At 49.2% G+C, this 17,565-nt stretch overlaps 1 protein-coding gene across 4 annotated transcripts in view; it reads right to left on the minus strand.

Annotated features, from left to right (window-relative positions):
- The window catches only part of ADCK1 (aarF domain containing kinase 1), a 99,804-nt gene that overhangs the window by 27,956 nt on the left and 54,283 nt on the right, over window positions 1-17,565 (minus strand). For all 4 annotated transcript variants that reach the window (XM_037503765.2, XM_054691899.1, XM_037503767.2 and 1 more), the window contains one exon: window positions 10,635-10,793. In XM_037503765.2, the coding sequence (XP_037359662.1) occupies window positions 10,635-10,793 (159 nt within the window). The remainder of the gene's footprint in view (window positions 1-10,634; window positions 10,794-17,565) is intronic.

Raw genomic sequence — 17,565 nt, forward strand, 5'->3', positions numbered from 1 at the left:
TCCAAGAGACAATGGAGGTTGTTAAGTGAGGACAATCACAGCACTACTGCCTCAGTCTGCACAGTCACTCAGAGGTGACCCAACACACACTCCTGTCACCCCCTCCTTACAGATGAGGAAGGTGAGGTTCTAAGAGGGTGGATGATTCTCCCAAATGTGCACAGCAAGGAAGTCCAGGGCCAGCATTTGCCTTGGGTCTGCCCAGCCCTGAACTTTGCTCTCAAGTACAAAGCTCAACTGCTGCCTTCCCTGCTCCCAGGTTTGTCTGATCCTACTCACCAGCACTGAGAGGGCCCTGCAATAGTAATTGTGTCTTGCTTATTTCTTAAGTTGTTATGTTCGGTAACTGAACGTTTATTTCATGATTAAAAAGAATTAAGAAACAAGGCTGCTGGGTCTTCCTGGTGGCGCAGGTGTTAAAGTCAGCACTATCAAGCTATCAGCAGCCACTGCAGTGTGAGTTCGATCCCCAGCCAGGGAGCTACCCACATGGCACAGCAGACCTCTCCTGTCTCGCCCACTGCTCCCCTCAGCAGTATATTTCAGTAGATCTTCCTGTTCTGCTCCCCACTCTGTCTCAGGTGACTCCTCTCACCCCCCTGCACCTCTGGCCTACACCCCAGTTCTTATATGCATAAATAAATCTTTTAATAAATCTTTAAAAAGAAAAGAAACAAGGCTGGGAAAGACAATAAGAATAAGAGAGAAGGGATTTGACCAATTGGATGAAAAGTTCAGATCTTTGGCAATTTGTCCCACTGTGGGTTCTTGAAGAGGGTGTGACAGAAAAAGGGGTCTTTGGAAGACTTACTGAGCACTTCAACTGTCAATTTAATGATGTGAAATGAAGCATCACTGGCAGAGGACATGAGCCCAGTGTCATCTGCAGAGCCCCCTGGGTAGCCAGGGATGTGGTTCTGAGACAACCCCACCACTGGGGCTGTGGATCTGAGAGCCTCACAAGGTTACAGCAGGTTGCTGTGCAGTGGGAGGGCAAGGGTGACAGCAGGGACAGGGGAGCTATGCCTGCATTCTGGGTGGTGAGCACACAAGGTAACTCGCCTGCTCTCCTATAAATGCTGGTGTTCAAAGTCAGGTCTAGGGCAACCCCTGACTGATCCTCCTAGTACTTCCTGGTATCAATTATAGTCTAAGGTCCCTGAAAACACCCCTCTCCATCCCTGGCTACAGAAGAGCAGCCACGAGCGAGAGAATTCAAGAACCCTGGCCTACTGCTACCAAGAGCCCTTTCCCATCTGCCATGTCCCCCCCTCCCAGTCCTTATGTGGATGTCTTCACCACCCCCCCACCAGTGTGAATGCATTTGAAGGTGGGAACTTTAGGAGGGTGTTAGGTTTAAATGAGGTCATGAAGATGGGACCCGATGATTGGATGTGTCCTTCTAAGAAGAGGAAGAGAGCAAAGCCCACTCTCTCTGTCATGTGAGGACCCCTGAAGAAGGGTCTGTCTACAGGTCAGGAGGAAAGTCCCCCACCCACCCCTGGCCCCAGCCAGGAATCAATTCAGTCAGCACCATGCTCTTGGATTTCCAGCCTCCAGAACAATGAGAAATAAATATTTGTTGTTTAAGCCAGCTAGTTCATGGCATTTTGTAGTAGTAGGTGAACTAAGACACCATCCATCTAGCCAGAAGGACTATCCAGGTGACTCCAAGCCCCAGCAACAAGCCCTGCCTTAGGCTTCCTTTTGTCCTAGCCTATGATAGCTGCCCAATGCTGGGTTAGATAGATGCAATACAAAAGAGAGAAAATGAAAGCAGGGCCATTCACCCTATGTCCTGGGTGATGTACCAGAAACCATTTTAAAAGAATCACCACTCAGGGTTATTATACTCAATTTCTATCAAAACCCATTTTAATTACATTTGGCTGCAGTCTAATTTCTGTGAAGTCTTGTCTAGCCTTTCACAGGCTAGACCTGTGACCTTATGATAATCGATTTAGTTTGTTTTGTTTCTGTCGGTGTCACATGAGACTAGAAGGGAGAGGTGGCAGCAGCAGGGCCCAGTGGCATCTGTCAGACCCAGGTACCTGGGTGCAGCAGCCACCAGACATGGCATCTCGCCCCATGCCCTCGATGCCACCCAAGGGATGAAGAGCAGATGCATAGGAAACAGGCACCTGCCTGGCCTGGGCTGAAGACCACAGGCCATCAAGGCATCTGAATTCCATCCTCAGGGCTCAGGCAAGTAACTTCATCAGAGTTGGTCCCAGCCTAAGTCACAGGGGTTCTCGCCCAAGAGAGACAAGAGACGGCGCCACAGTGAAAGTCACTCATTTGTTGAACCAATATTTACTGATTACCTTCCAGGGAATTACCCAGGGCCAGATGTGGGTAAACGCAGGGAGCCAAGTGTAGCCTAGTGGGGTCTATAGCTGGGGATGCGGCTTCAGGCCAAACAGTAACTCCTCCTCATTAATTGAATGTTCACTGTTATATTTGTGAAATTTTTAATTATCATTAATATCCCAATAGTACCGAAAGGCATTTTAAAGATCTTTCTGTTACTAATGAATTATATAATTATTCATTACTAGTACTGTTGGTTATTAAAACCTAATGTCATTAATCATAAAAAATATTTCATTGATTGATATTAGTTGCTAATAACTAATTAGTAAACTAATTTATAGGCAAAAAACTTTACAGCACTCATAAAATGGCTTCTAAAGTGTTCTGTGGATGTGGGTGAGTCACTCCCGTGTTACATTAAGTATTTCAGTCAATCCACCTGTTCTGCTCCCCAACCTGTCTCTGGTGAATCCTCTCACCCCCTGCAGCTCTGGCCTGTACCCCAGTTCTACATGCATAAATAAATAAATCTTTAAAAAACAAAACAAAAAAAATATTTGAAGGTCTGTTTGCATGGAAGTTGGTGGGCCTTAGCTCTATGAGGTCTGCAATTTGAAAACTTGAGGTCAGCTATGAAATCCAGAAAAGTGAAAATTCACATCATCTTGTACCGTTATGCATTGAGTTTACCAAACTCCTGAAAATCAAGGGAGTGGGAGAGGGGTCAAAGTTAAGAGCTGCCTGGTCCAGGTCTAAAATGGTTTGGGCTGCTGCCATTTTAGACTTGTCTTGACTGAGGATAATAAAATAAAACTCAGTTTACCTTCTGTTTTAATTCAATTCTGTTCTTAAGAGATTGCCATAACTATATTCATTTAAGTTTTCTTTTTTGATAACAGATGCCATCAACTAAAATAAAACAGGTGTTGTTATCAACTTGACTTTTTGATTTTTCTCCCAAAATGTATCTTCTCCATAAACTTCCCCCAACAGCTAATGTTTTCACCATTGCTCGACACATACTCAACACTCAGCAGATGTTTACTGAATACTCATGTGAATGAATGAGTGAATGAATAAATGAATGAACAAATAAACATTGCAAAGGGTCTGCCTTCTCCCCATCTGTCTGTCTCCCAGAGATAATTATATGTTCACATCTGTGTTATCTAACCGGATTAAGTTTTCTGTTTCTGAGGCTTGGGTGGGAAGAGATTACTACTTTTGAATAGTCAGGAAACATAGTTTCAGAATTCCTGAGAATTTCCTGCTTGATCTGGAATTTATAAACTAATCAAAGTTTAGTGAACAATTAATACTTCATGGTAGAACATGACATTCTTCACCTATAGGGTCAATGGAGGCTCTCAGGAGGAAACAGCTCATGGGAGGAAAAATCAATTGCGGGCACACAGAAACATAATGGGAAAATCAAGGGTCACCTAAAAATTTGAAAACTAGAGATTGTTATTTATAATTGCAAAAAAAAAAAAAAGGTGGGGAAGGGGGAAAAGAATCATTATTTGTACCCACTACAGGCTAGACCCGCGGGGCCCTCCACCTACTCATTCTCATGGCTTCCTCCTCTTGCCTATTTCGCTGAGAAGGAAACCAGTTCCAGGAAGCAAAGCACTGTTCAGGATCACAGAGCTTGTTATTTCAAATGCAGGACTTGGACCCAGGGGTTTGTTAGTTGTTTTTTTTTTTCCTTCTTTCTTTATGCAGCCCTGGCTCATGCAATACATTATCGAACAATACAATAGGAAGCTTGAGATAAGGCATAAAAAGAGCTTTGTAAACTGTAAAATGCAGCTGAAATGTGAGTTACTGTTATCAAGTTATTATATATTATAAAAGAAATAATGTTCTATGGGAAAACATTAAATACTAAATAGAATGCCTGCACGGATCCAAACTGGTAAAAATGGATGTTCGACAAGGATCGAAAATCAATTCAGAGTGATGTAAATAGCTTGCCGTCCGTGGGGTTTATCTTTGTTCTGATAAGTTATTAAAGTACACACTTTTTAGAAAACAGAATTATAGGGGGAAGAAAAGTTTCCATGGGATGGTCTACATCTCTGGGAGGTTCAAAACATATTTTGAAAAATAAAATCAGCCGTTGGGTTCTGTGCCAACACAAATATTACCTAGCCACCCACTCTTCAATCAACACATTCAGAAAAGCAGCAAGATGACAGACAGCATGCACTGAAAATGTTGTTCAGAAAAAGTCAAAAACATAACTGTCACAGGTCTTTATTTTCAGAGACCCTGAGCATGGGCAGGATGACAACAAATGGTGGATCTGACTCTGGTGCTCAGATCAGAGAGTCCCACCCAACACAACAGTCTCAGAAATGGTGGTACTAGAGGGCGTGGTACATGTCCATGAGTTAGACTCTTCAGGGGATGACAGAGCAAGAAGGTGTTGGTCAATTTCAGAAGCTTGAGAGATAACAGGGAGTGACACAGCATGGCGCTTTTAGGACCTGGGGGTTACAGTCTGACCACCAGCTCCCAGGCCACCTGAGTCCCACCTGTTCTCACACAGCTAGAATGACAGTGAGACCAGCTTGCTCAGCTCCCGGGTACTGTGTGTGGGCAAAGCCAGCCCACAGCAGACGGATGGACTCTGCTTCTCAGTGCACCTCTTCCTGCTGAGTCATTGCTCCAATCTCTGGGCCCAATTAGTCTGACTCTGGACAGCCACTCAAATCAATAAAAGTCACTGGCTGTGCATCTGGAAGTAGAGTCGCCCCAACTATTCAAAAGACAATATCAGGTGATAATGACAAAGCTAAAAAACACCCTCGCTATGCCTTTCTCTTTTGTGCAAAGTCACCAACACCTTTAGATTCATCAAACACCATTGACTGAGATCAGCCTGTACATCTCTGCTCCCATGCAACAGGCTACCCCAGAGACTATCTCTGTTCCCCCAAAAGAAGTGTCAAGTTGGTGGGAGACACAAAACACTATGTCGGTACGTGCTGCTGGTGCCACCCCTAAGGCTGTCTCCCTACCTCCCTGTGCATCTTCCATGTACTTCAAGGAAAGCAGGCCTTGGCCTGAGATAGTGACTAAGTCAATCAAAGTAACCTCACTTCTCATGCCAAGACTGAGTTAGATTTGGGCATGTGGCCTCACCTCTGGCCAAACAGACCTGCTCTGGCATCTGGATGTCGTCTACTTGTAATAGCAGGAATGGCTGCAGCTGCTTTAGGATCCTGAGGGGCACTACCTTAGAAGGACAAGACAGGAGGCTGAGACAGCACAGGGGAAGACAAAGGAACCTAGGTCCTTAAACCTGTATCCTTAAAAATCACAATAAAGTGTTACACAATAGTCAGCCTTGGATCCCCTGATGCTACTTCCAGAGGTCTTAAAATGAGAGATAATATAGATTTTTACCATTTATACCACTTGTAGATTTTCTGATGCCTGTAGCCAACTGATACAACCAGTAGCTCCCCCCCGACCCCTCTTCAACCTCAAAAGTCTCAGTCCTGCAGATCTCTACCCTTATGGCAGATATGTGTTTGGACTTACAAACTCGCCTCTTAAATTGCAAACTTCCAGAGGGTAAGCCTATCAGTCACTCTCTCCTTCATATGAACTACTTTACTCAGATTGTCTTCCTCCCCAGACCATGCTGTCATCAGTCACAGGACTGGAGAGGTTAGAGAGACATCAGTGGGCAGTGGGAGAGAAGCATGGGGCCCGCGGTACCTGAAGTTGGCATGAAAGGAAGCACCTGCAGGTGGTGCCGGAAAGAAGCTCTTTTGTATTTGTCCCTCTGATGCCAAGTTGCCAGTGGCTAAGGTAGCCCTAATGCTCCTGAAAAAAATCAGTCTTCTCCAGCCAAGAATACCTAAGGGTTATAGTTGTCATTTCTAAAACCAAGACACCATTTGAGTCTGTACTCAAGAAAAAACAATAAAAACCTCATTTCAACTATAAAGTAAAATGAGCTTTCCTACTGAGTTCTTAGGTGTTTTTTTTTAAAGATTTATCTACTTATGCACACAAGAGCTAGAGTACAGGCCAGAGATGTGGGGGGTGAGAGGACCCACCAGAGACAGAGCGGGGAGCAGAACAGGCAGACTGACTGAAATACCCTGCTGAGGGGAGCAGCAGGCGCGACAGGAGAGGTCTGCTGCACCATGTGGGAATCTCCCTGTCTGGCTGGGAATCGAACCCGCGCTGCAGAGGCTTCAAACAGCTTTACAGCGTTGAGCTCAACCCACTGTGCACGGGGGAGGCCCAGTTCTTAGTTTTAGAGCAGAGAAGGGTGACCAGACAGTAGCAAGATCAAGTAGGCCAGGCAGGACGAGAAACCAAGCCCAGTGAGAGGGCAGTGCCACCATTCTGTCATTTGTGCCAATGATCCACAGAGGTGGTGACCTCAGGTCACCTTTCCAGCTTCTCCCCTGAAAGCTGTGGATGTGGGTCTCTGACATGCCCCGTGACCGCAGCCCTCACACTCTCAGCTACCAGGAAGGAGCCACTTGTACTCCACACATGGCCACTATGCTGTACCTCCCAAAAGAAGCATCTGATTGATGCTTATCTCAGGGAGGCAAATGCCATACCTCTATTACTGCTATTAATGCTATTGACCTATGGCCACGGCCACTTAGGGAGCCAGTGAGGGGCTGAGCAGAGAAAAGGCAACAGCTGTCCTCCCAGCCTAAGAAGAGCAATGCTGCCAGGTATAGTCAGGTTCCCCCCAACCCAGGAGGGGTTAATGGGTCTCAGGATACCCAGACAACCGCTGAGACCCCAGTTCACTCCCAGCTATGGCTGCTCCATAGGCCCTGACAGGTGCTCCAGAAATCTCAGGTTTCCCAGTGGTGCCCAGTGCTACTCAGCACCCTAATCCTGGTCAGCTGCCTTTCCCTGGCATACAGCAGCTCTTCCAAACCTTCACCCCCACCCCCCCACCTCGAGCCTCCAGTGCCACTTCCTACCCCCTCATTCTCAGCAGATGGTCTTGCCTCCTACTTCAGAGAAAAAATAGAGGCTATCAGGCTGGAACAACTCAGCTGCCCACTTTCTCTCCCCCTCCCCCCTGCCCCACACACTTATCTGTGCCCAGCCTTGCTACCTTCCTCTGGTCTTTAAACAAGAGCTGATCAAAGACTAATGTTTTCACCTGTGTCCTCGGAGCCCCAACCCCTTGAGTCTCCTGGACCTGATCTATCAGTTTCTTCTCTCTCCTGAACCCCCTCAACCCCCAGCTGCTTTCCCCCCAACTCCAAGCCTGTTCACCCCTCCCAGCCACGATCCTGCGCTCTGCTCTGCTACGCTCTCCACCACCGTCCAAAGCTAAACATGAAAAGAGGATTCTAGGTAACTGGCCCCAGGTAAGAGCCTCCCTTCTCTTTCACCCACCCCACTCTCACCACTTTTCCAAGAATGTGCCGAAGCCAAAGGATCCTTTTCAGAACTTCACTAATCTAATCTACCATTTGACAACATTGATCCTGGCAGAGTGTATCTCCCTAAGACTACAGCAGTGTCTCCCATTCTAAACTCTTCTAGAACTATGCCACTCCTAGGAGGTGGCATCTCAGGGATCCATCAGCAGAACCGGGAAGAAGAATGTTATGTGATTGCCACGCTGGGTCCCACCGCTGGGGTGTGCTTTCAGCCTGATTCTCCCAGGATGCTCACTCCTAGCAGCCAGCCGCCATGATGGGAGGAAGCACAGTCACAGAGACACCGACCTGGAGGGGAACAGAGGCCTGGACCACATCCCCACTGAACTCCAGGCCAACAGCTGCAAAAACTCGCCTGACACGAGTGAGCGCCTGGAAGTAGATCCTCCAATGCCGGCAAGGTACCCCAGCTGGCCCTAGTAAAACAGATGAACCTCTCTGCCGAGCCCGCCCAGATTGCAGATTCATGAGCAAAACACACGACTATGATGTTAACCCACTATGCTTTGAGGCGGTTCTCTATGCAGCTCAGATAGCAGACAGGATGCTCTCTGTGTGTCAGTTTTCAGGGGCTACAGTAGCATTGTCCTGTGCTGGTTCTTCTCCAAGGCCTAGAGAAGCAGGCCTCCTCAGTTCCCTGCAGGAACTCGCCCTCCAAAACACACCCCCAGATGATGGTGATGATGCTCCTCACAGGGCTTTCTTCACACATGTGCACACAGGCGGTCACGCTCATGTTCTCTCTCTCTCTCTCTCATCTTTTCTGAATGGTCTCAAGACCTCCCCAGACTGAGCTATTATCCATCTCCTTGCTGACAAATCCTAAATCTGCATTTCCAGTCTGAACTGCAGAGAGATCCTGATCCAAAAATCCTGCCTGTAATCTCATACTCCACCTGGTTGCTCCACTACCCATTTCACTTTGCTCTGCTATTCATCCCAACCCCTTCATGCTCAGAGGAAACTACATTTCCCAGGCTCCCTTGCCAATAGGCTTCCAGTTAGGTCTAGCCAGTGGCAATGCTACAGGATACCTGAGGATACTGGGGGACAAGAGGCAAAAATCTGCTGCTCCAATAACTGCCATGGCCCAGGAGACAGACCTGACACCTGTGATCCGGCTCCCAAGGGGCCAGTCCCTGTGGTTCAGCTTCCACCAAGTGGTCCCAGTTCCCAGGCTCCAGAGAGCTGCATCTTCTCTCGGTCCCCCCACCTTGAGGGTGGCAGTAGCTTCCTGCTTCCTGTTGGTAATTGCCTCACCATCCCATTCAGCGGCTCAGTAATGCCATCCCCCATGGGCCCCATTTTGTTCTAAATTCCCTCTGAAATACCTTTTCCCAGCTGCATCCTGACTGATATACCTGGCTAGAGGCACCCGGGCTTAATCATTTAAGCCAGAAACCAAAGATCTGTTTTAATCTCCTCTTCCTCCTCACTCCACCAGTATTTGCCCCCACCCCAAGTAAAGCAGGTCACCAAGTCCTGATGAGCCCGCCCTGAGTCCAGCCCTCTCCTCCGCTCCCACTACGCCGCCTTGGTTCATACCGTTACGTCTCTCAGACCAGTGCCGCAGCCCTGCAATTAGTCTCCCTGGCTACAGTCTCTCTGCCTTCCATACATCCTCCAGACTGCCAACAGATTTTTATTTCTAATGCACATCTGATCATGACATTCCCCTGATTAAAATTCTTAAATGGTTCCCCACTGACTACAGGAGGAAATCAGATGTGCTCAGGTCCATAGTAAATACGTACTTGCTATGTACGCCATTCTAGCGCTCCCTGGAAGGCAAGACACCCCTGCACCCTGTCTGCCCTGCCTACCTGCCCAGCCTCACCTGCTCCCGCCCCAGCTCATACCACCTCAACTAGCTGAAGTCCTCCCAGCACACCTGGGTCCTCTAAGACCCAACACAGGCCCTTCACACAAGCCCCTGTCCGGCTGTCCTTTGGACTCTTCAAGAGTCCACTCAAACACCAGCTCCCGGGTGAAGCCCCTCAACGACCCCACTGACCCCAGCACAGCACCACAGTATGGTTGACTGCGCTCACGTCCCACACTGTGGCTGTTTACGTGCAGACCTGTCTCTTCCACCAGGCAGGGCCACTCCTGGGAACAGAGATCCCACTCACCACTCCCGCGAGCCCAGCTCCCACCAGGTGCTGGAGCCCCACCAGCCTCAGCCCCCCCTCCTCCCAGCCCCTGGGAGTGTCGTGCAGTGAAAGGGAGTGAAAAGAATAAACTCTAAGTCCAAAGTGAGGAAAGGGAAAAAGGAAAAGGAGGCATGCAGGCTCCCCTGTGCTGGGGCTGGGCGGGGGTGCTGACCCCATGCTATGGCTGCTCCACACATGGAGCTAGAACAAGACAGAGATCCACTCCCCACCAGAGCTGTCCCCAGGGCCACTTTCGGCAAGCAAGTTTGTTCATTCAAAACAACTATCAGTCAAGCAAACAATCTGCAGAAATATTTCTCTGTGATCGGCCTGTCACTTTCACATCCCTTGGTGGACCACACGCTCCCTTTTGCTATTTGTTAACAAATTAAGATGCAACTTGTTCTACTCCCAAGGAAATCACCTTTGATTTGTCTCATTTAACATGCCCTGAGGTGCCCCTGACCCCAGTTGCTGCTCAGCATGTGCCCAGACCACACACACAGTTCCCAGGAGCAAATCCAGAGAAGTGATGGACCCAGTCGTGGGCCCTGTGGGCGTGGCATTGTTGAGACTCCTCCTCTGTCATGGCCTGAGTCGTCCTCTCCCACTGCTGCTCACAGGCCACGCGCCACCCTCAGCCATGAACCAGTTTCAGGGGGTTGCCTGGATCCCAGGAACACACTAAATAAGGATGATGAGGGAGAAAGGGGAAGGCTCTCACCTCCATCAGAAGAATGTCCTTGGAGCTCTGAGACTGCACCTTTGGGTGCTGGACCTTCACAGCCACAGTGCGCCCATCATGTAGCACCGCCTTGTGGACCTGGGCCAGGGAGGCAGCCCCCAGAGGGGTGTCATCGAAGCTCACGAACAAATCGTGGATCTGTCAAGAATGGAGAAAGGACAGAGCTGCTGAGAAGACAACTAAATCGCTTGAGAGTGGGCCAGAGGATGGGCCAGAGGATGGGCCAGAGCCAGCCCAACCTGACTTCCGCGATCAGCAATGTGCTGGCCAGTGCCGGCCTGTGCTGCCCGAGAGCCACACCAGGAACACGGAAGGAGTGGCACAGACAACAGGCACGGAGCCTGCTCGCATACATGAGCGGCTTGAGACCCTCATGACCCCCTCCGTCTACGGCCAAGAAGTGCTGTCCAGAATGTTCAGAACTACGCATCACCCACCCTTTCAATTATCCACCAGTGTGTATCTGGGAGTCTCACCTGTGGGTGATCAAAAGCTAACAGAAGCTGAGCCCCGGGCAGCACAAGGGATCAGATAGAAGATGTTTCGATTCCAACACCCTGGGGAGCTCAAAGAATACGGAGCTGGAGGCTCCACACCCAACAACCAGCTCTGGTTCCTGTCTGAGCAGCAGCCTCTACATGAGTCCCCAAATCCATCTTTAGCCCACCCACCCAAGAGAGACCCCAGGGATGCGAGCCAGAGCCTTTCTCCTCCCACCTGCAATGCCACCCAAAGGTGGCCTCGAGCAGACACCCTGTCCTCTCTGTGCCTTCCTCCTCCATGAAATGGAAAGGATGCCTCTTACTTTTCATTCTCTCGTCCCTTCTTCCAACCTCCCCTCCCTCTTGGAAATGCCATGCCAATTATTCTGAAGGAAAAATTCTTTATAACTCGAGTGATCACACCTACAGAGTCCAGATATATTCTACCAGATGGGAAGGAGGCCCCCAAAAGCCTCTTGCAGGATTGGCCAAGGCTAAAATTCTCCCCCTCCATTTCTTAAAGCCCCTGTATAGCCTCACGGTTCTGGAAAGTCCAGACATTCACACACACACATACACACACACACACACACACACACACACACACAGTCTCTGTCTTATTAGTCACAGGCCTGTCCTCCTCTTCACATCCCCCCATGCAGAGGCCCATTCAGTCCATGCCCCCCTTCCTCTCTTTGTCCCCCACTTCTGCAGCAGCCTCTCTGTCCTACCCCTCAGGCCCTCTCCTCCCCCTTGGACTTCAGAAGTCACATGACCACAACCACCATCCCCTCCCCCTGTTGCTAGGCTGCACCATCACTTTGTTAATCTCATCTCATAAATCACTCTCTCCAGCTCTGTCATCATTTTTGTGGTTTTTCACTAAACTCCATCCCATTTATCAACATTCTGCAGAGGCCAAAGGTCCAAGCAACATGAGGAGGGGCCCACCCCTCTGTCACGGCAGGGTGGGTATGGACTGGCTTCCCTGTCCTCCTTGCTCACTGGGTTATCTGCACCCCTCCCAGTACCTACTTCTCCTCTTCCCCAACCCCACACTGGTTTTTTCCCCTCTTTTGTGAATTCTAGGCTCCCTGAGGGTCAGATTCTTCCCAGGTCAATCATCCCAATCACCCTGGGTCTCTCCACACAAGAACCCTTTATCCTGAACTCCAGCTTAGATTAGCCAAAGTAAACCACAATCCCTAGAAGCCCCATTAGAACATCAGATCCGGGCCTCCCCGGTGGCGCAGTGGTTGTGCGTTGGGTTGCGAAGCTGCTGCAGCCTCTGCAGCACTGGTTCAATTCCCAGCTGCTCCCCGGCCACCGGGAGGAGGGTCCCACATGGTGCGCAGACCTCTCCTGCCGCCCGCTGCTCCCCTCAGCAGTGTACTTTGGTCCTTCTGCCTGCTCTGTTCCCCGCTCTGGCTCTGGTGAATTCTCTCGCCCTCCCGCGCTTCTGACTATACCCAGTGCTTGTATAAATAAATAAAAATAAATCTTTAAAAAAAAAAAAAAAAAAAAAAAAAAAGAACATCAGATCCAAGTGGGCAGGGATTTCTGTCTGTTATGTTTGGACTAAATTCCCTGCACCCAGAACAGGGCTGGAACTAGTGCCAAACAAAGACTTGTTAAAGGGCTGCATCCACACGTCTCTCCACTGGAGAAGGATTGAATCAACTCTAATTCCCTTTGAAATGACTGGACCCTCCTGCTCCCACAGTCCTACTAATCCAAAGGCCTCAACGGTAAAAGCACAGGTCATGCGTGGGACTTGCCAAGGTGGACTCCACCTGCTACCCCAGGGGGGAAGACCCCAGCCTGGCCGTCAGAACCCTGAATATCCAGGGCCACACTGATTGGCTCAAAGATGGACACATGACCCACTGGTCCAATCAGATATAACTGTTTTGCTTTTATTTACCTGTAGGAAAGGGATTCTTTTTTTCTGCTCAAGTTCAACTGAACTTGAAGTTAAAAATTGAACTTCAAGCCTGGAGCTGCCAGAGTCACACAGTAGCAACAAAGAGGAAAGCAAAGTCAAGAGACAGAGTGAACCCTGGTCACAATAGCTGAGCCCCTTGATCTAGCCATGACTGAACGCCGACCCTATGGTTCTTTTATTTGCTTAAATCCGTTTGATTTGTTTTCTGTCACACTGTTCTCTGGCACCAGCTGGGATAGACAAAAGCAGCATGGGAAGGGTGCCTAGCACCCTCAAGAACACCCCCAAGAAGTATGAATTTCATCCCCTCCCCACCTCCTTGCTGGGACAGGGATCCGTGATTAGGGGGAAGGCAGAGCTTGAGCAACACTCCCAGCCATTACATCATGAGGCCAACACCGAGTTCCTCTGGAAAACCCTGGAAGTTCCAGAAGGAGTACCCCAGAGAACATTTTCTGGGGCAAAGCTGTGAACTTGGACCCTCACCTCCCAGGCAGCTAAAATGGCCCAATATTCCCCCTGCAAAGGGATCTGGAGGTCATGTGACCCCCACACCAAGTCTCTGCTGGCTCCCTGGGAACATGTGCTCATTCTCTGCAGACACTTGTCCCCAAGTCAGTAGCTTGCAGGATGTCAGAGTCATTCATCGCAACCAAGAGTGACAAGGCATGAACGAGGTCTGTGGGGCAAGAAGATATGCCGGTGCATGGAGGGTGGAGGAGGAAAGAAAGGGTCAGGCAAGCATATCCCACTCTCCCAGGTAAGAGGAAGCCTGCTCTGCTGTATCCTCAGGGACAGCCTCCCATATCCCCCTGCTCCCACTGGGGATGAGAGGGTCCTGAGAAACCACCCAAGCCCAGCAGCCAACTCAGTGCCCTGAACAAGACCCAAAGGATGGATGTGCCCAAATCCCCAATTTGACCAGAGAAGCAGAGGCGTGGGAAATGGATGTACCACGACCCAGACACAGGCAGACACCCCACTCCACCCTCTCCCCTGCCCACCCACCCCCTCCCCTGCGCCCCCTGTAGCTACCCTCTCCCTCTCTCAGGAAGCCAGTCACACACCCACACCCTCCTGTGCATACACACACAAACACACAACAATAATTGATTGCCAGTGGATGTTCCTAGCTGGCTTATAAAAAAGGTAATTAAAGATTGGTGCTGCAGCCTGTAATTAAATATGAATAAAGTATCTCTAAATGGAACCTTGATTCAAAATGTTCGGTGGAAGTGCTTTACACTGATAGATAGTAAGGAAAATAGACCCTGTCCCAAAAGCAGAATTATACCCCCATCCAGCTGAAACAAATGCCACCCCCTGCCATCAGGCCTGGTCCCCGGTCCTTTCAGCAGAAAAGCATTAGCAGAAACAAAGGGCAGCATTTGCAGCAATTAGAGTCCAGCATGGCCCTCGCTGCCTCCAGGCCCGCAGAAACCTGTCTCTCTTCTGAGCTTTCTTTCCCAATTCCTCTTTTTTTTTCCTCTGGGTCTGGCAGCAAAATCAATTAAGTAAAACAACTACGTTTTAAAATGACTAGTTATGTGCTTTTTAATTACTGTCGGCACATGATTCAAATATATCGATGTCCTTGCTGAAAAAGGAAAAAATAATCAGGAAAAAAGTTTCTCTAGCTTTGCATGGTCTGGATTCTTTTTCCAGGGTATGTGTTTGTATATGGAAGGCGGGGTGTGATTGGTTTTTCATGATCAGGAAAACATCAGAAGGGCAAGCAATGTGTCATCCTCGGGGGACTTCACAGGCCAGGGGTTCAGGCTGGCCACAGCAAGCTGGCTTCAGCTGAGGTCGAGGACTCTGGAAACCCCATGACATCATACCCAGTACAGGAATAAAGGACAGATTCTCCAGAAAGTGAGCTGCACAGACTCCCACCAATGGGCAATGTATCCAAAGTGCCACAGTGAGCAACCAAGCACTGGCCAAAGTCATCTGACCCAAAATAAAGTGACAGGAAGTCAGGAGCTTCTGGAGAAGCCACAGTGTGACTCCTGGGGGAAGTTTTGCTTGAGCATCTTGGCCAGTCCCACAAGAGCCTGAGGCCCAGCCTGCTGGGGACTGGTCTACCAGTCACAGGATGGGGGATGTCCTCGACTTTTCCAGGTGTTCCACTTTGAAATATTCCATCCTATTGTCCCCTCATTCATTCACATCAGCCCTAGCCTGGTACAGAAACTGCATCACCATAAGACAATGCTCGAACAGACCCTGAACTGGACAGCTGCAGAGGAAAACAGGAGCCTGCCCTGAGGCAGGCAGATGCAGGCCTGGATGCCAAGGCCAGGCAGTTCCACTTAGGCTAGGGAGACTGCCCAGCATGAACTGGGTAGGTTACCATGGCATCAGCAGCAAACATCTGGCTCTCGGGTTCTCAAATGGCCCACTCCACCCCTGGTAGGGAGTCAGCTGCCATCTACTGCAGCCTGATGGGCTGCAGGCTAATGGAATGGATGGCATGGAAATTGCCCACCCCCAGCCCAAGGTGGAAGACAGCTCTCTCTAGCTAGGGCCCTGCAAAACACTGACCACTGCCTTGAGTGGAAAACCCACTATAACCGCTATACCTTCCTCACTTCTGATGCCATTCCTGGTGTCCTGCCTCAGGCACCCCTGCATCTATCTCACAATTGCCATTCCAGCTGATACCCCATTTTGCTGCAATTCCTGCTTCATGCCTGGCTTTCACCCACCTCCCGAGGGTCATTCCTGTACTTCACAGGGACAGCAAAGTGGTGGCACTTGTACACTCATTCCCCTGGGAGGTTTTTATATGTTTGTGAGCTTTTAAATACTTGCCCCTTTGAGAAGTGGAGTCTTCCTCCTGCCCTTTGTGAGCTAGCCCTAACGACCCACTCCTAACAAACAGCATACTAGAGGAAATATCGTGTACGTCTTCCAAGGTATTAGTTGCTATTGTTGCCTAACCAGTTACCCCCAAACTTAGTGCCTTAAAATAACAAACATTTGATAGGTAATGATTTCTCTGTCACTGTGATATCTTCCTTGCCTCTTGGATCACTTGCTTGAGAGGAAGTGAGTGGCCATGTCATGGGATGCTCAAGCAGCCTGTGCACAGGTCCAGGTGGTGAGGGGCCAAGGCCTCTACCAAGGATGAGTCATCTTGGAGCACATCCTTTTCCCACTCAGGTCTTCAGATGACTGTGGCCCCAGCCAACCTCCTGACAGCAACCTCGTGAGAGATTCTGATCCAGAACCATCCCACAAGTCACAATTTCTGACCCACAGAAATCATTAGCTATCAAATGTTTGTTATCTTAAGGCACTAAGTTTGGGGATAACTGGTTATGCAACAATAGCAACTAATACTCCCCAAGCACACCCACGCCAGACATCACTAATCAATCCCAGCATTCATTGCCACTCGGCCTAGATGATGCCTCAGAACCTTTCTCAACACAGTGCTCCAGCCACTACTATTGCCCAGAATTAATCTATGAAACAAAATGAAGTTTCATTCCTTAGCCTAAGCCAGTCAACAAATATTCACTAAATACCCATCCCATGGCAGAAACCATGTCAGCCTCATGGGCCAACAAAACAGACACCATCTCTGGCCACCATGAGAACTCAGAGCAGCAGAATATCCTAATGGAAGAGAGAACAGCCTCTCTGAAAACACACTTGCATTATAGCAGGATCTGTAGGAGACAGGGCCTCCTACCCATCCCCAATCTCAAAGGGCCCCAAGATAAGAGGGTTCCTCCTGTTTCACTATGTGGGGTCAAAAGAGAGGACAAAGCGTCCATGTGTCTCTTTCCTTCCACACCAACAGCTGCTCTGCTTCAAGGTGGGAGCACCTCACCCTCAGCTTCCCACACAGAGCAATTTATTATAATAAAAAATAATAATGACAATAACAGCTCGAGGACACACAGACCCTTTCTTCCATGGAATGTGTGTTCTTTCTGGGGTCCTGAAGGATCAAACTGTCAGTTCTTCCAGAGCCATTAGCCATTACTACTGCCAAGCCAGGAAGCCAGAAAAGGGTCAACAGCAGAATCTGAGGCCCTTCGTCACTCAGGTCAACCCCAAAATTACCAAAGTGTCCCTGTCTAGATTCCTGCAAGGAGGCTGGCACAATGTTCAACTCTTACCAATTTGCAAAGAGCCTCCAGGTACAGGGTAATCAGCCCCCTGGCTCTGTGAAGGCATCACAGGTCAGACTGAGCTTGTCTTTCTACAGGATGGGGACAAGCAGCTGACAGAAAGAGAAGCAGGAGGCCAGGGGCAGCCACACCCTCGGGCCATGGGTGTGAGGGTTTGCTCACTAAGCATCTTGGTTCTGATGCAAGCTGAGTCAGATTCTGGCTCCACAGTGCCCCAAGGCAGTTACATAACCCCCGTGCTGCAGTTTGCCCATCTGTAAAATGGGGACTTTGATGCCACTGTACCCACAGAGTTGTTGAGGAAAGCCCATATACGGTCTAGAATAGAGCCTACA

This window comes from Talpa occidentalis, unplaced genomic scaffold, assembly GCF_014898055.3.
Source record: "Talpa occidentalis isolate TD23 unplaced genomic scaffold, MPIMG_talOcc4v2.1 talOcc4.11, whole genome shotgun sequence".
NCBI classification, from domain to species: Eukaryota; Metazoa; Chordata; class Mammalia; order Eulipotyphla; family Talpidae; genus Talpa; species Talpa occidentalis.